Source organism: Calidris pugnax, unplaced genomic scaffold, assembly GCF_001431845.1.
Source record: "Calidris pugnax isolate Ruff unplaced genomic scaffold, ASM143184v1 scaffold274, whole genome shotgun sequence".
NCBI classification, from domain to species: Eukaryota; Metazoa; Chordata; class Aves; order Charadriiformes; family Scolopacidae; genus Calidris; species Calidris pugnax.
The window spans coordinates 718,815-738,377 of NW_015091009.1; the positions used below are offsets into that span (position 1 = coordinate 718,815).

Below are 19,563 nucleotides of genomic sequence, written 5' to 3' on the forward strand. Positions count from 1 at the left end.
AAACTAGAGAAAGCACCCAGACACGTCAAGGGTAAAAGTATCAAAACAACTGTGCCATCCAAAGAGGGGGCTGAAGATGCCCTGTCTGAAAAGGCCCTGAAGTAACTTATCACAAACCAGTACCACTCTCTCTTCCTGGCACCTTTTATAGCCATGCTCTTCCATTTGATGTTACATTTTAAAATGTATCAATTTGAACTCCAGTACACAATGAAAGTTAGAATTTATAAATTAAAGAAAACAAAATGTCTTAACCTGTACTTCGTCCCAACTCAGTAGTCATGCCAAAATGGTATTTTTTGCCTAATTTCGCAAAAAAAAAATATCTGAAACTAAATTTAACATTTGAGATAACGCATCAGGCAGAGAATTACACTGGTAAAACAACTTCTGTCTTTAATATCAGTAAAGCTAGTTACGATTCTCTATCTATATAATGACTTCCACAATCCTTTAATTTCTAACATATAATACCAGGACAAGATACCCACACATTCTTTTTAAATACTTGATACAATACTGCTTTTTTATGAAACTATGCATCTCTTTTTAAAAGAAGCTTTTATCATAATGTTGATACATCAACATACTGAAGGAAAATTAAACAGGTGTCCTGGTTTGAGGTAAAACAAGACCAATTTTCTGTTCAGTAATTTTACTTTTTAGCTGGGCTGCTTTTAATTGACTAAACTCTGAAATTAACAGCATATTATTTAGAAGCTGTTCATTCTCAGAGTGACAAGACCTGGTTATACCAAGGAGTGGTATGCAGAGAGGCCCTTGCTTATACTTATTGCTATAACAGACAAGGACCTTACATCAGGTACCTTCATTATTTGCCCTGTTGGAGGGTTAAAAGCAGAAAAACCATAGAGGGGTCACACCTGTGGGGAGGAGCGGACAGGAGAGGTGACCCAAAACTGACCAACAGGGTATTCTATCCTATCTGCACACTCAGTATAAAAGCTGAGGGATCAAAGGGTCAACTCTCTTTCTTCAATGGCTGATGTCCAAGGAGGACCCTGTCTGTTTGTCTGCCTTTGATCCCGATCCAAGCGTTCCTGAATCCAGAGCTGGACCCAGCTCCTGTCCATCACTGAGTCCAGTCTGGGACTTTTCCCTGTGCCTGCCAGTGACATGATCGTCATCCTGGGAGCTTCATGCAGTTTTGTATATACTGTACACTTTTTTTTTCCTTTTTAAAAATTATTTTTTATTATTTCATTATTTATTAATATTTTCATTAAAATAATTTAGCTGTTTTTCTAAACTCATAAGTCTCGTTATCACTTCCTCTCCTCCAATCTAGCCAAAACCACAACGGAGTTCTGTGTTAATTCAGAAAAATGCAATACATACCCTGTAGTTCCCAAACTTTCAGCGGTTCCATGTTGTTAGTAGTTTCAATTAGATGTTTTTTAAACTCTTTCAGATTATTTTTCAGATCAGGATGCATCTGTCTGCAACAAAACATTTTTTTAAAAAAGGAAAAAATCAGTGACATCAATGTCTGCTTTTATCCACAGTATTGCTCACAGCTAATACTATATCTTCATAGCAATAAGCAAGAATTAAAATTTTAATTTATTCTTAAAAGAGAAATGAGGATTTGGGGTGAGAAGAGGTGATTTCTGAGGACTAAAAACCTGTTACTTACAAGGAGTTCAACTGTTTTTTAGTGATCTCTCTCAAACCCTGTCACATAAGTTTTGATGGAATAAAGAAACTCAAAGATTAAACAGTATTAACACGCAATATAATTAACTGTATAGTTAGTTTACTATTGCATAATATATACTTAACTGTATACTAACTGTACTGTAGATTAACTGTAAATGCATGTACACCCAGAGTATGTTGCATTACCTACAAAAGATGTAAGTCAATATTGAGAATATCTTTTATAAATTAACATCACTGACCAAAATCAAGCTACTGAGCACAAAAATCACTAGTACAAGCTGAAGAAGAGCATGGTGCCCAAAAGCTTGGCTATCTTTTTCGAAAACATAATGGGGTAGAAGTTCTGAGGACAAAGACTTCAGTCTGCATCAAGACACCCTCTGACATCAATCAATCACCAGTAGATTTTTAAAGACTCTTCTACTAGAAGCATAGAAGAAGTAGTAAGAAGCTAAAGGTCTTAATGCTTTAGATGTCTGGTTTTAAGTTTTGTAATATTTCATTATTTATTTTAGATATTAAGAAGTTTCACAAGGCATCCCTCCCCCCCTCATTTTATTAGCTGTTGGGCAGTATTAGCTGTTGTTCTTTACAGAAAAAAAAAATTAAAAAATCACTGATGAAGGCTGTTGTTCTGGGATTAAAATATAATCCAGATTGCTCCACAAAAGCATACTCAGCTGAAAAGAAAAACAGAAATTTTCTTTCGCTTGCAACATAGGCCTAGAAATGACAAACAGTTCATACTTCTAGAAATTCCTCTATGATGTAGCAAACTTTAAACTAGTTTTTATCTCCTGAATCACTGCTTTTAATGCCTTCTTTGCAAATTTACATTCATGACTTTTTCTCCTGTTCAGACCCTCTATTCCTCTGTGAGTGAAAGCCAATTGACAAATAAGACCCAGCCCCAAGCCCTAACCAAGATCTAGTGTTGATGCTTGGTCCCTCATTGCTCTTGTTCACTTACATTAAGACCAGCGTAGGCACAAAATTCAGCACACTTAAAGGCAAGTGAAAAAAGCTGCCCTTCTCTGGCTATGGATTACGATAAAGGATTGAATTACATCGATTTGAAGAACCAAATAGTAGCATCTCTAAGATTTTTTTTTCTTCTTCTTCTGCTTACATCTGTAACTATTTCACAGTGGAGAAAAGTATAACCTTTGACACTGCTACAACTGAGGGACAATTTAAAGATTACTGAAACATCTCTTTCATCTCCAGTATGAAAAGGACAAGAAAAAAGTGTGTCTAGAAACACTTGCAAGAAGTCTGGGTAACTATCTGACAAATACTACACAAGTTAGCCACAGTGCAACATCAAGAACCTAAGTATAGCTAAATGCAGCACAATCCAAGAACAAAAAAGCTCAGATAAAAACATGACCTAAGCATTTGATACTACCTGCTGTGGAAGATCTTTACAGGCAGGAGAAGCAAATAAGGAAGCCTGCAGATCTGGAGGCATTTCTATCTCAATGTGTTTACTTTAAAAAAGGCAGAAAGGGGACGGGCTGTCAGGAACTTAGAAAGCATTAGCAGTTCTAAACTCTTTAGAAGACTTTTTTTAATTAAAAGTAACTTATTTATAAGAAAGAGAATGACATTAGAGAAGACCACACTCTTGAGTTTCTTCTAGAAGAAAAAGCCAAGATTTATGATTCACTGCATGGATCCGTTACAGGAAAACGGAAGCACTTCTGCTGACAGCAATCGTGAAATAAATCCATCAACAGAGAAGCAGAAGCAGCCCACAGCCCTCAATAAGGTAGCATTCAATTTCATCAATCACTTGGACTAACAGATTGTAACTTGGAGATAAAAGAGTTCCTGCCAGAACAGAACACAAATTCCAAAATAAGACACTCATAACAAGCATATCTTCCAAGAAATATCACTCCTCAACCCTAAGAAATCAATGCCTAACTAGCTTGAAAACACCTTATGTTACTACAACACATGGCCTTGGATTTGTTGTGCTACTGCTTGCACTTTGAAATCCAACATTTTGATTCTAAGTATCTGAAAACAGAAGTAATAGCAACCATTTACTGTAGAAAACCATATTTTCACATTTGTGTTTAAGGTTTTTTTATCTGTTGCTCAGAAGGATTTTTTTTTTAACTTTAAAAACAGTTTACTATACATGATCTGAGAGAATTAGAAAACTAAAACCAATATTTGAAAAGAAAAAACAACTATTGCATCTTTACACTCAAATGACATATGCTAGCAAGCTGTAAAAGATGCATATCTGACTGCAGGATCTGGATATAAATCTGTATCACTGCCATTAAATTCAAACACAAAAACACTGTTTGAAAAACAAGCTTAAGTATCATACCTGGCTCTTATTGGGAAGTTCTGAGCTATGTCTTTCATTACCTTTAAGGCATCATAAACAGGGGCAGACATAATTCGAGCAGCTGCTTGAAAACTAAGATCTGGAAAAAAGAAATACAAATCACTGGAAATATCACTCTCAATCAATACTGCCTACAATCAGAAAACTGTTCCATATACACACTTCCATTATTACAGTTTTTACATTATACGTTATAAAAGATTATGAAGTAACATCATTAAGGTTGAAGAGATGGGCACTAAAAAGTTGGAAATATCCAAATCAAGCTTTTCTACGCAATTCTGCTCAGCCATCCTAAGCATAAACATTGTACATGTAATTTCAAAGAATGAGTTAAGGGGAATATACCACATCACTACTCTACGCATCATTTTTTATTATGAGTAGTAAATCTGATTACTTGCCCAAAACATAAGGCTCCTGAAAGACAGCTCTTGATTGGGGTTTAGGGTTATTTATAAATAGAAGTATGCCTTATAGCTGAAGGAGTTTTGGTTAAATTTAGTTAAATTTTTACTTGGAAGCTAATTAAAGGAAATCAAAAAGTAGCTGAGCCATTAACTCAGCGACTATCATTAATCACTAAGAATAAACTAGAGAAAGCACCCAGACACGTCAAGGGTAAAAGTATCAAAACAACTGTGCCATCCAAAGAGGGGGCTGAAGATGCCCTGTCTGAAAAGGCCCTGAAGTAACTTATCACAAACCAGTACCACTCTCTCTTCCTGGCACCTTTTATAGCCATGCTCTTCCATTTGATGTTACATTTTAAAATGTATCAATTTGAACTCCAGTACACAATGAAAGTTAGAATTTATAAATTAAAGAAAACAAAATGTCTTAACCTGTACTTCGTCCCAACTCAGTAGTCATGCCAAAATGGTATTTTTTGCCTAATTTCGCAAAAAAAAAATATCTGAAACTAAATTTAACATTTGAGATAACGCATCAGGCAGAGAATTACACTGGTAAAACAACTTCTGTCTTTAATATCAGTAAAGCTAGTTACGATTCTCTATCTATATAATGACTTCCACAATCCTTTAATTTCTAACATATAATACCAGGACAAGATACCCACACATTCTTTTTAAATACTTGATACAATACTGCTTTTTTATGAAACTATGCATCTCTTTTTAAAAGAAGCTTTTATCATAATGTTGATACATCAACATACTGAAGGAAAATTAAACAGGTGTCCTGGTTTGAGGTAAAACAAGACCAATTTTCTGTTCAGTAATTTTACTTTTTAGCTGGGCTGCTTTTAATTGACTAAACTCTGAAATTAACAGCATATTATTTAGAAGCTGTTCATTCTCAGAGTGACAAGACCTGGTTATACCAAGGAGTGGTATGCAGAGAGGCCCTTGCTTATACTTATTGCTATAACAGACAAGGACCTTACATCAGGTACCTTCATTATTTGCCCTGTTGGAGGGTTAAAAGCAGAAAAACCATAGAGGGGTCACACCTGTGGGGAGGAGCGGACAGGAGAGGTGACCCAAAACTGACCAACAGGGTATTCTATCCTATCTGCACACTCAGTATAAAAGCTGAGGGATCAAAGGGTCAACTCTCTTTCTTCAATGGCTGATGTCCAAGGAGGACCCTGTCTGTTTGTCTGCCTTTGATCCCGATCCAAGCGTTCCTGAATCCAGAGCTGGACCCAGCTCCTGTCCATCACTGAGTCCAGTCTGGGACTTTTCCCTGTGCCTGCCAGTGACATGATCGTCATCCTGGGAGCTTCATGCAGTTTTGTATATACTGTACACTTTTTTTTTCCTTTTTAAAAATTATTTTTTATTATTTCATTATTTATTAATATTTTCATTAAAATAATTTAGCTGTTTTTCTAAACTCATAAGTCTCGTTATCACTTACTCTCCTCCAATCCAGCCAAAACCACAACGGAGTTCTGTGTTAATTCAGAAAAATGCAATACATACCCTGCAGTTCCCAAACTTTCAGCGGTTCCATGTTGTTAGTAGTTTCAATTAGATGTTTTTTAAACTCTTTCAGATTATTTTTCAGATCAGGATGCATCTGTCTGCAACAAAACATTTTTTTAAAAAAGGAAAAAATCAGTGACATCAATGTCTGCTTTTATCCACAGTATTGCTCACAGCTAATACTATATCTTCATAGCAATAAGCAAGAATTAAATTTTAATTCATTCTTAAGAGAAATGAGGATTTGGGGTGAGAAGAGGTGATTTCTGAGGGCTAAAAACCTGTTACTTACAAGGAGTTCAACTGTTTCTTAGTGATTTCTCTCAAACCCTGTCACATAAGTTTTGATGGAATAAAGAAACTCAAAGATTAAGCAGTATTATCACACAATATAGTTAACTATATAGTTAGTTTACTATTGCATAATGTATACTTAACTGTATACTAACTGTACTGTAGATTAATTATAAATGTATGTACACACACAGTATGTTGCATTACCTACAAAAGATGTAAGTCAATATTGATAATATCTTTTATAAATTAACCTCACTGAAAAAAATCAAGCTACTGAGCACAAAAATCACTAATCCAGAGCTGGACCCAGCTCCTGTCCATCACTGAGTCCAGTCTGGGACTTTTCCCTGTGCCTGCCAGTGACATGATCGTCATCCTGGGAGCTTCATGCAGTTTTGTATATACTGTACACTTTTTTTTTCCTTTTTAAAAATTATTTTTTATTATTTCATTATTTATTAATATTTTCATTAAAATAATTTAGCTGTTTTTCTAAACTCATAAGTCTCGTTATCACTTCCTCTCCTCCAATCTAGCCAAAACCACAACGGAGTTCTGTGTTAATTCAGAAAAATGCAATACATACCCTGCAGTTCCCAAACTTTCAGCGGTTCCATGTTGTTAGTAGTTTCAATTAGATGTTTTTTAAACTCTTTCAGATTATTTTTCAGATCAGGATGCATCTGTCTGCAACAAAACATTTTTTTAAAAAAGGAAAAAATCAGTGACATCAATGTCTGCTTTTATCCACAGTATTGCTCACAGCTAATACTATATCTTCATAGCAATAAGCAAGAATTAAATTTTAATTCATTCTTAAGAGAAATGAGGATTTGGGGTGAGAAGAGGTGATTTCTGAGGGCTAAAAACCTGTTACTTACAAGGAGTTCAACTGTTTCTTAGTGATTTCTCTCAAACCCTGTCACATAAGTTTTGATGGAATAAAGAAACTCAAAGATTAAGCAGTATTATCACACAATATAGTTAACTATATAGTTAGTTTACTATTGCATAATGTATACTTAACTGTATACTAACTGTACTGTAGATTAATTATAAATGTATGTACACACACAGTATGTTGCATTACCTACAAAAGATGTAAGTCAATATTGATAATATCTTTTATAAATTAACCTCACTGAAAAAAATCAAGCTACTGAGCACAAAAATCACTAGTACGAGCTGAAGAAGAGCATGATGCCCAAAAGCCTGGCTATCTTTTTCAAAAACATAACAGGGTAGAAGTTCTGAGGACAAAGACTTCAGTCTGCATCAAGACACCCTCTGACATCAATCAATCACCAGTAGATTTTTAAAGACTTCTACTAGAAGCATAGAACAAGAAGGAAGAAGCTAAATGCTTTAGATGTCTGGTTTTAAGTTTTGTATTTTAATTTATTCTTAAAAGAGAAATGAGGATTTGGGGTGAGAAGAGGTGATTTCTGAGGGCTAAAAACCTGTTACTTACAAGGAGTTCAACTGTTTCTTAGTGATTTCTCTCAAACCCTGTCACATAAGTTTTGATGGAATAAAGAAACTCAAAGATTAAGCAGTATTATCACACAATATAGTTAACTATATAGTTAGTTTACTATTGCATAATGTATACTTAACTGTATACTAACTGTACTGTAGATTAATTATAAATGTATGTACACACACAGTATGTTGCATTACCTACAAAAGATGTAAGTCAATATTGATAATATCTTTTATAAATTAACCTCACTGAAAAAAATCAAGCTACTGAGCACAAAAATCACTAGTACGAGCTGAAGAAGAGCATGATGCCCAAAAGCCTGGCTATCTTTTTCAAAAACATAACAGGGTAGAAGTTCTGAGGACAAAGACTTCAGTCTGCAACAAGACACCCTCTGACATCAATCAATCACCAGTAGATTTTTAAAGACTTCTACTAGAAGCATAGAACAAGAAGGAAGAAGCTAAATGCTTTAGATGTCTGGTTTTAAGTTTTGTAATATTTCATCATTTATTTTAGATATTAAGAAGTTTCACAAGGCATCCCTCCCCCCCTCTTTTTATTAGCTGTTGGGTGGTATTAGCTGTTGTTCTTTACAGAAAAAGAAAAAAATAAATCACTAATGAAGGCTGTTGTTCTGGGATTAAAATATAATCCAGATTGCTCCACAAAAGCATACTCAGCTGAAAAGAAAAACAGACAATTTTTTTTTTCACTTGCAACATAGGCCTAGAAATGACAAACAGCTGTAAATGCATGTACACCCAGAGTATGTTGCATTACCTACAAAAGATGTAAGTCAATATTGAGAATATCTTTTATAAATTAACATCACTGACCAAAATCAAGCTACTGAGCACAAAAATCACTAGTACAAGCTGAAGAAGAGCATGGTGCCCAAAAGCTTGGCTATCTTTTTCGAAAACATAATGGGGTAGAAGTTCTGAGGACAAAGACTTCAGTCTGCATCAAGACACCCTCTGACATCAATCAATCACCAGTAGATTTTTAAAGACTCTTCTACTAGAAGCATAGAAGAAGTAGTAAGAAGCTAAAGGTCTTAATGCTTTAGATGTCTGGTTTTAAGTTTTGTAATATTTCATCATTTATTTTAGATATTAAGAAGTTTCACAAGGCATCCCTCCCCCCCTCTTTTTATTAGCTGTTGGGTGGTATTAGCTGTTGTTCTTTACAGAAAAAGAAAAAAATAAATCACTAATGAAGGCTGTTGTTCTGGGATTAAAATATAATCCAGACTGCTCCACAAAAGCATACTCAGCTGAAAAGAAAAACAGACAATTTTTTTTTTCACTTGCAACATAGGCCTAGAAATGACAAACAGTTCATACTCCTAGAAATTCCTCTATGATGTAGCAAATTTTAAACTAGTTTTTATCTCCTGAATCACTGCTTTTAATGCCTTCTTTGCAAATTTATGATTTTATTAGCTGTTGGGCAGTATTAGCTGTTGTTCTTTACAGAAAAAAAAAATTAAAAAATCACTGATGAAGGCTGTTGTTCTGGGATTAAAATATAATCCAGATTGCTCCACAAAAGCATACTCAGCTGAAAAGAAAAACAGAAATTTTCTTTCGCTTGCAACATAGGCCTAGAAATGACAAACAGTTCATACTTCTAGAAATTCCTCTATGATGTAGCAAACTTTAAACTAGTTTTTATCTCCTGAATCACTGCTTTTAATGCCTTCTTTGCAAATTTATGTTCATGACTTTTTTTTTTCCATTCAGACCCTCTATTCCTCCGTGAGTGAAAGCCAATTGACAAATAAGACCCAGCCCCAAGCCCTAACCAAGATCTAGTGTTGATGCTTGGTCTCTCATTGCTCTTGTTCACTTACATTAAGACCAGCGTAGGCACAAAATTCAGCACACTTAAAGGCAAGTGAAAAAAGCTGCCCTTCTCTGGCTATGGATTACGATAAAGGATTGAATTACATCGATTTGAAGAACCAAATAGTAGCATCTCTAAGATTTTTTTTTCTTCTTCTTCTGCTTACATCTGTAACTATTTCACAGTGGAGAAAAGTATAACCTTTGTGTGGGCACAAAATTCAGCACACTTAAAGCCAAGTGAAAAAAGTTGCCTTTCTCTGGCTATGTATTATGATAAGGGATTGAATTACATTGATCTGAAGAACTAAATACTAGCATCTCTAAGATTTTTTTTTTCTTCTTCTTCTGCTTACATCTGTAACTATTTCACAGTGGAGAAAAGTATAACCTTTGACACTGCTACAACTGAGGGACAATTTAAAGATTACTGAAACATCTCTTTCATCTCCAGTATGAAAAGGACAAGAAAAAAGTGTGTCTAGAAACACTTGCAAGAAGTCTGGGTAACTATCTGACAAATACTACACAAGTTAGCCACAGTGCAACATCAAGAACCTAAGTATATAAAAGTATAACCTTTGACGCTGCTACAACCGAGGCACAATTTAAAGATTACTGAAACATCTCTTTCATCTCCCATATGAAAAGGAGAAGAAAAAAGTGTGTCTAGAAATACTTGCAAGAAGTCTGGGTAACTATTTGACAAATACTACACAAGTTGGCCACAGTGCAACATCAAGAACCTAAGTATAGCTAAATGCAGCACAATCCAAGAACAAAAAAAGCTCAGATAAAAACATGACATAAGCATTTGATACTACCTGCTGTGGAAGATCTTTACAGGCAGGAGAAGCAAATAAGGAAGCCTGCAGATCTGGAGGCATTTCTATCTCAATGTGTTTACTTTAAAAAAGGCAGAAAGGGGACGGGCTGTCAGGAACTTAGAAAGCATTAGCAGTTCTAAACTCTTTAGAAGACTTTTTTTAATTAAAAGTAACTTATTTATAAGAAAGAGAATGACATTAGAGAAGACCACACTCTTGAGTTTCTTCTAGAAGAAAAAGCCAAGATTTATGATTCACTGCATGGATCCGTTACAGGAAAACGGAAGCACTTCTGCTGACAGCAATCGTGAAATAAATCCATCAACAGAGAAGCAGAAGCAGCCCACAGCCCTCAATAAGGTAGCATTCAATTTCATCAATCACTTGGACTAACAGATTGTAACTTGGAGATAAAAGAGTTCCTGCCAGAACAGAACACAAATTCCAAAATAAGACACTCATAACAAGCATATCTTCCAAGAAATATCACTCCTCAACCCTAAGAAATCAATGCCTAACTAGCTTGAAAACACCTTATGTTACTACAACACATGGCCTTGGATTTGTTGTGCTACTGCTTGCACTTTGAAATCCAACATTTTGATTCTAAGTATCTGAAAACAGAAGTAATAGCAACCATTTACTGTAGAAAACCATATTTTCACATTTGTGTTTAAGGTTTTTTTATCTGTTGCTCAGAAGGATTTTTTTTTTAACTTTAAAAACAGTTTACTATACATGATCTGAGAGAATTAGAAAACTAAAACCAATATTTGAAAAGAAAAAACAACTATTGCATCTTTACACTCAAATGACATATGCTCACACACAAAAAAAAAAAGCAACCAGAAATTTCACCAGTGGCAAATTTTCGACATAGATCTCACTACTTCTATAAAAGAATTGTTTTTGGCTTGTGTTTCAGAAACTAATGCAGAACTCTAATTATGTCAACTCACTTTAATTTGCCATCAACTATTGCATCTTTATACTCAAATGACATATGCTCATACAAAAAAAAAAAGCAATCAGAAATTTCACCAGTGGCAAATTTTCGACATAGATCTCCCTACTTCTATAAAAGAACTGGTTTTGGCTTGTGTTTCAGAAACTAATGCAGAACTCTAATTATGTCAACTCACTTTAATTTGCCAAAGAGAAATCCTTGGACATCACTTTCCTCCTCCTCCTCATCGTCTTCCACTTCTTTTGTATCATTTGCTCCTGAACACACAGCACATATAGACAATATAAAACAAGAAAGCTACCAACGTATTATGTTCTTATGAATTATAAAACTGCTAAGAGACATACAAAGTTGTCATTCCCAGACATAATTCAATTAGATTTATACTTATGCATTCATATTTTGGCATCAGAATAAATCACTTTATGAAAATTAGCAACATTCAAATTAATTTTTTAAATATTCATACAATGGTTACGCTTTTTACATAAATGAAACTGAGATTTTTAAAGAGACATACAAAGTTGTCATTCCCAGACATAATTCAATTAGATTTATACTTATGCATTCATATTTTGGCATCAGAATAAATCACTTTATTAAAATTAGCAACATTCAAAATAAATTTTTAAATATTCATACAATGGTTACGTTTTTTACATAAATGAAACTGAGATTTTTAAATAGCTTGCTTCCCAAAATAGCAGTTTCTCAATTTAAGTGGTAAGGTATAACTCTTACCAGCCAACTACTACCAGATTTTTTCTTGAAAAACAGGACTTTGAAGCACTTGAGTTTTCTGTTAGCATTTGATATAAGGCAGAGATTGAAGTGGCTCAAAGGCTATTAAACCTTACTCTTACCAAAAGAGAGTTAACTTTCTTTAAATCCTGTAAATCTCCACATGACTGATTTCTCTCTGTTAGAATGCTATAGCTACTACTTTCTGTGATGTGTGTTTGATTTCAACGTGCACTAACATACAGTGGTACCAAACACTATGATAGAGAACATCTTTCCTACTGAAGGCTGTGAAAGCATTTTCCACAAAAATTTAGGAACCCAACCCTGAAACAGTAATGTGTATATACTGTGGTTGATAGCGTATTAGAGATGCCAACAAACATAAAATAATTGAACAGTTAACATTCTTATACTTATCGAAAGAAGGAAGAATGAGTTACATTTTGAAATAAAGCTGCAGATAACAATAAATATAGGTTAGGTAAAGAAATACATTCTAAGCCCAGCTCTTTAGAAATATTCACATATATTTTGATATATTACTTTGCAATGCTGAGACTTCCTTCTGTAAAAAGAAATTAAGTATAACCTTCAAAACTTTACAAACTACAAACTGAAGACTGTAACATTTTATTTTAATTGTATCGCCAATAAAACAATGAATAAAAAAAACAACATACCTTTAACCTGTGTGTCATCTACTGCTTTATATTCTGTGCTCTTTATTGCAAGTTCTACACCATATCCAGATAAATACAATTTTCTGGAACTTGGTTTCTGTTTGATGATATTATTTTAATAGAAAAAAATAATTAAAAAACTGTATTTATAGGAGATCAAAAACATCTAATATTGTAACTTCAAAATTTTATGATAATCATAAAAAATTCATATTTCAGTTTACGATTTGAAATACAAAATACGACAAACAAAATACAAACATCATGTAAGGCATATCGATAGTCCATTGAGAAGGTGTGTAAAGAAGTCTTTACTTTCTGTTATCTCCTGCAGACCACAGAAAGTCTGTTAAAATTGTCATCACTTCAAATAATACTAGAGGAGAACCAGAACAGAGCTGACAGCATCCCTATACAATTACTGGTCACATTTCAAACTGCTTTTCATTTCTTCGCAATTTTGCCAGATTTCAGCATACTGAGAGGAAATTCTCCATTTGTATGTCAGACTGATTCCTTGAAAAAGTTTTCATGAAAGAGTTAATCAACTTCTGCATAGAGTATTAAGAAAACATATTAAAGTATCACTGCTAAAAAACAAGTCACCACTTATTAAACACAAACAAGTATTGGAGTGGAAAATTGGCATTCAACAGTCTAATTACTCAGAGCATACATAGTTTCTGAAAGATGTGCCCTAGTTTTCCCAAAATGTGTGAAAATGCCCTTTCCAAAATGCAATTTATGTATGCACAGAACTTGAAAGCTTTTTGGCTTTAGTTTGCAGTTTCTAAGAATCATTCTGTATTGAGAATCCTCCAGCCCACAACTGAAAACCCAGCAAGGCTGGGTTTTTTCTCTACTAGTCTTCTAAGCAAATCTCAGTGCAGAGATGCACCCTCTAAGCAGTCTTAGTGATACTGGCAAAAAAAAACCCCAAAGCCAAAAAAACAGATAGCAGGAAGACTGTACCTCTTCTGTTCTCAATGCTCCCTCTTCTGGTATTTAACATGAAAAAGGAGGGAGAATCCCTCTCAGTGGGAACCAAAGAACAAATATGGATATTCTAAGGACAGAGGAAAAGGGAAGAGGAGTCTGAAGAGAGAAAAAGGGCAGGGAGGAAGACAACAGGCATTTGGAGGGATCATAGCTCATAAGTGGTCTGAGCAAGGAGACTGTAGGTATTTAATTGAAAAACAGTGCCTAAAAGAACAGAAAGTTCAGTAAAAACTATATCCCACACAACTTAGAGAATTTGGGGAAACCAATCTTAAATTCTATTTCATTACTGTGAGCAAACAACTCAGTCATCTGCAAACTATGGATCTCATCTTCCCGAAATGCCTGGTCTACATAAATCCCAGCAACCTCTCACTTCATCAGATTATTCTTGTATTAGCTGCACTATCTACGAGCTGTACTTTGAATATAAATTACAAAAACCTTCCAATAACCAAAACTGGGGACAATATATTTCCATGTACTGGTATCTGCCTTGTTTTGTTTCAGGGAGAAGCGTAAGTTAAGAAAAGCATTCGGAAATATTATGTTTAAAATACTGACACTGTGGAATCTAAATGTTGAAAAACTGGTCAATGATGTTGACTGCGATAGCCCATGCTGCTGTATTACAATGAACATATGCGATTATAATCAGAATATATAAAATGTTAAGTATAATTATTTTTCAACTTGATTTTCTATTTTACTTCCCATTTTTCTAATTCTTGTTATAAAGATGTTCAGAATGCTATACCAAGATTCACCCAAGATCTTCATACAATGTACAAGAAGCAGACACAGCCAAAAAAGAGAGTTATTTCAAGATCAGTGATGCAAACACGCATGCAGGATTAGATAATATTATCATGCTTTCCCAGCTTCAAAGTTTATATTAGGTGAATCATTTCATCTAGGAAGTTTTAAAATTAGAATACATATTGCACACGATTTAGGCAAATGCAAAAATAAAAGTAGAAAACGTGCTTTGTCAGAAAGGAGAGAAAAATTAAGACAGAATACTAACAGTTTACTGAATCAGTGTTAATTTGAATTGCATACCTGAACATAGTGCCGGAGAACATAAACAATTTCCTCCTTTTGCGCCTTCTCAGATAGAATCTTGTGGAATTTAACAAAGTCTTTTGTACCCATTTCTGCATAAAGAACAACCACTGGGCCATCCTCTTTGAGAGTTGGGAATTTATGATCTCCCTTAAAAAGATAGGGCCTGGGTCTGGTTTTAAAAACAAATAATTGTGATATTATATATTCAGAAAATAAAAGTAGTAGTAGTTTTTCCACTTGATAATTGAAAAACTATCAAGGGCTTATATGCTAAAAGTATACAAGCCATGTTAAAATCATCACAAATCATGATTTCTCACAAAAAAAACCTTAAAACATGTTTTCATATTAAAGCCCAAGAAACTGAAAAACCAGGATTAACTATAAATTAATACAGTTTGCCAAAATCGCAACAAAGAGCAAATGAAGAGCACAGCACTTTGAGATTTTGTGCATCATTTACAGCGTGAACCTTTTAATTTAAACAATGCATTACATCTACTAGAGATGTACAGATCAGACAGTGAGTAACAGAGTAGCAGAGGGATAGTCAGTGAAGTTCGAGAAAGCAGCCACCACACTGGGATTATGCTTCTCTTACACCATCAAGCTCTGTTAATTCAGCTAATTTTACAAATTTTGATTGCCTACCTACCCTCCTTATTGAAGGCCGTGATCGTAGAGAAGTTACACTTTCTATATCTGCAATGGTTTCTTAGATGACTACAAACACCTTTTGAATAAATCCTTGGAAAGATGGAAAAGTAACAATGGATGTGGTTGAGCAATATACTCAATGTGCTAATTATTGATGAGTACACTTCTTTTTCACAGTTGCCTTTGCACAGTTGAAAGACCAGTAAACTGCCTCCAAACCTCCCCAAGGCAAGCTGAGAAACTCTAATCCAACTGGCACTCCACAAATGTGTGTAGTAGATACTCATTGAAAAGTCATACTGGAAAGGTGTGAGCAGAACTCCACACATCAGTTTCTGTTGATGCAAAGCTCAGGCATACCTTCAATATAAAATACCAGAATAATTTACACTGCAAATGACCTTTGGAAGTCAGATGCTCCAAAGCCTCACTTAAAGTGGAGCCAGTTTGTATTAGGTTACTCAGGGCCTTAACGTCAATATCTTCGGTAACTTGGTAGGTACACAATCAAAGACCATATTTCTAAGGCAGAGACAGAAGGAGATGCCTGGATTGAGAATTAACTCGAGTGCACACAGCCATGTGTCACAAAAATACCAGGCAAGCTTTCCCACTCTCTTCAGAGGATGGAGCAGCCAATATAAGTGTCATCAAGGAGGCTGAAACAACTCCCGAAATGAGTGTTCAAGAACAGATCCAGATTTGCCCTGAATGAAAACATGCATACAGGATGTGACTTGTGCAACTTCCTTCTCATATCCAGAGAGAAAAGAACAGCCAAACTCCTTTATAGAATTGAAAACTTAAATCAAGGGAGCTTCTCTTTTCTTAGCTAGTCACCTACGTACAGCAGAAGAATGACTCCTGTTCTCAAAGGGTGGGTACCAAGGGCTGTCAAGACTTTCTTGAACACTGACAGCTCAAAGGAAGCATTTTATACTATAATGACCAAGCTTCACTAAAAAATTAAGTGCTGTGGTGAAATAAGATTGCATAGGGCTAACCATAATGACCTTGGATTGGAGAACTAAAGTGTTCAGCCTTTCTAAATCCAAGATAAGCCTCTGTTTCTCTTCGGCACTGAATAGTAGTGAGAAGTAATTGATTCTCTGGCGGTTGGAGCTGAAAGCTAGTTTATTTCCTGCCATAAGGAGTCTCATGAGAAGGCTGTCTAGAAGGGAAGGAATAGCAGTTGGGCAGACAAAAAAAAGAAAAAAAATACATGGATGTGGAGTTCTGCACTCGCTAACCAATTACTAGGCATGCCTTAGTAGTTGCCAATCCCAGGAGCAGAAGGAAGATGACGTACAGAAGACAGCAGATGAGTACTGACAAACCTGCTAAAGCACTGATTGTTTTGAGCAATATGTGACTCCCATCAAAGCTTCTGCTCTTGGCAGCAACTGCCCCAGAAATCTTAGTGTTGTGTTTTGGACAACTAGCAAGATAAGCAATTCCAACCATTTAACCACTGACGATCTTGCTTTGAAGCCTCCAGGGCCCTTGAGAGTACAACTGGAAACAACAGCAGAAACAATTACCTGAAGGTGAACATGTTTTTCTCAAAGTCTAGCTCCAGGAACTCTAAATATTTGAATGACTCAACTACTTTTGGAGTGAACAGAAGGAGAGGAAATTTATCAAGATTTTGTCCCTGCAGTTCTGAAGGTTGTAGCATGACTGGTACGCACAAAACCATCCAAAACACAAGAGTAATTTAATAGAAAGAACTTAAGTTTTGGTGTGAATTCTTAAAGTTAATGATTCCTAGAAGTCTAACTCTTTCAATTCTGAATATTTCAGGATTCTGTTGTTTAATATCATGGATTTCCAGAACCTTGTAAATTTGGGGATAGCATCTCCAGAAAGGAAAAAGTGCTGAATCCAGTTAACTGCTTTAGAAGAGCACATTCAGACATCGTGATAAAATGTTAAGGTCTCATGATGCCTTAATATGACCAGAAGATTTCAGCATCATTTTCAAAGCCAAAATATAGTACAAATAATATATGTAAGAAAGTAAAGAGACATTTGTGAGGCAGAATGTAATAGTTCAAAATGGGACTGATTTAGTAGATTGTAATTGTATCAATAAACTTTGAAAAGACCATAAATGACACATGTAGAACACAAAATTGTCTTCAGAAGCAACCATCCCCAAAGAGACAAATTTATAGGTTTTCAGGTGGGTTTTTTTTCCAATTTATATTTGATAGAAATCAAAATCCGAGAAATATGCCTTCCTAAATCATCTTTCAGCTCTACATAACTCCATGAAGCAGCTGAGGCTATGGACACTGATGTATATTAAGGTGACCTTGACCATTGCAGGAAAAACAAAAAAAAAGGTACACAGAGCTCTTGAAAAAAATATGAATGAATTATTTTTTTAATAGAGATTAAACATTTTGCTTTCCTGATTTCATTATTACTTAGGGAACTACTGGAAAGAGTCCAGCATAGGGCAACAAAGATGATTAAAGGATTGGAGCATCTCCCTTATGAGGAAAGGCTGAGAGAGCTGGGACTCTTTAGCCTGGAGAAGAGAAGGCTGAGGGGAGACCTTATTAATGCTGACAAGTATCTAAAGGGCGGTTTGAGGGAGGATGGAGGCCAAACTCTTTTCAGTGGCTCCCAGTAACAGAATGAGCGGGAACAGGCACAAGCTGGAACATGGGAAGTTCCACTCAAATATGAGGACAAACTTCTTTATGGTGAGGGTGACAGAGCACTGAAACAGGCTGCCCAGGAAGGCTGTAGAATCCTCTTCTCTGGAGATTTCCAAGACCCGCCAGGATGCAGTCCTGAGTAATGTGCTCTGGGCAATCCTGCTTTAGCAGGAGAGTTGGACTAGATGATCTCTAGAAGGTCCTTTTCAACTCCAACAATTCTGTGATTTGTTATTTTGATAGGTTCTACGTTACTTGCCCATGGCAAGGGGGTTGGAACTAGATGATCTTTAAGGTCCCTTCCAACCCAAACCATTCCATGATTCTACTTAATGGCCCAAATTAATTCTGGACTGATGCTAGTTTCCATAGAACAAAGCCTGCAGATGGACTTGATAGTTCAAAGTCTAGGACAAGCTGAGGAAACATTGCATCAGTTGAGGTAGACTCCTCTTCCACTCCTGTGCCAAGCCCTTACCATCAAGAACACCTCAAACGCAGCACCAATGACTATGCAGAAAGGTCTGTCAGCAGAAGTACTACCTCAGAGGCATTAAATGGTAAGCTTCTATAGAAAGTACACTGTAACTTAAACTTGACTATTCCATATCAAAAAAAGATGGGAAGAATTACAAAATTATCCACATGTTTAGAGAGCAAAGCTCTATGATTTTATTTTAAATGCCTACTTCGATTTATAATTGATGAATTTTTACAGCAGGAAGTGTTTGAAATATTTCAATACCCAAAGTAACTTAAAATAACATATACTTTAAATGATTGTCATTCAATATCCAGTAAACAGAGATGTATGGGCTTGGGCTTACCAAGTACAACACAATATTTCAAAATACTACAAGTGTATATGCAATAATACATTCTCCTCTTTAGTAATCTATTTTTCCTCTTAAAACAGATCATTATATTTACCTCTTAGTAGCCTTCTTCAGCAGCTTTTTTATTTCATTAGTCTTACAGGTCTGCTTCTCATGGATAACCACAAATGCACTGCAGCCTTCTGGTGGAGGTTCATCAGCTGCAATCTAATATTTCAACAATTACACTCAACCAGAATGCTTTGATTGCACTTCAACTTAAACTCACATCCCTTTGATTAAAATAACTCAACAGCTGCCATTGAATTATGTTTCTAATTAAGCCCATTCGAAACTGGGTACATGTGAAAAAAGTAATGGAAAATATTAGAAAATTAAGACCTTATAACCCCTGTAAGATGTAGTCTATCAAATGCAGTTATGCTCCAGAAAATGCAAGTCCAATTATGTTCTCTAAGACAGAGTTGAGAAATCTCAAGCTGA

The 19,563-nt window shown here is 35.3% G+C and overlaps 1 protein-coding gene across 1 annotated transcript in view; it reads right to left on the minus strand.

The window, feature by feature from the left end:
* Positions 1-19,563, minus strand: part of UGGT2 (UDP-glucose glycoprotein glucosyltransferase 2) — a 108,567-nt gene that overhangs the window by 79,754 nt on the left and 9,250 nt on the right. The window contains exons 4-9 of the mRNA XM_014955635.1: positions 19,175-19,287; positions 14,913-15,087; positions 12,852-12,948; positions 11,603-11,684; positions 6,887-6,987; positions 4,031-4,130 (exon numbers count right to left, since the gene is read on the minus strand). Coding sequence (XP_014811121.1) covers positions 4,031-4,130; positions 6,887-6,987; positions 11,603-11,684; positions 12,852-12,948; positions 14,913-15,087; positions 19,175-19,287 — 668 coding nt within the window. The remainder of the gene's footprint in view (positions 1-4,030; positions 4,131-6,886; positions 6,988-11,602; positions 11,685-12,851; positions 12,949-14,912; positions 15,088-19,174; positions 19,288-19,563) is intronic.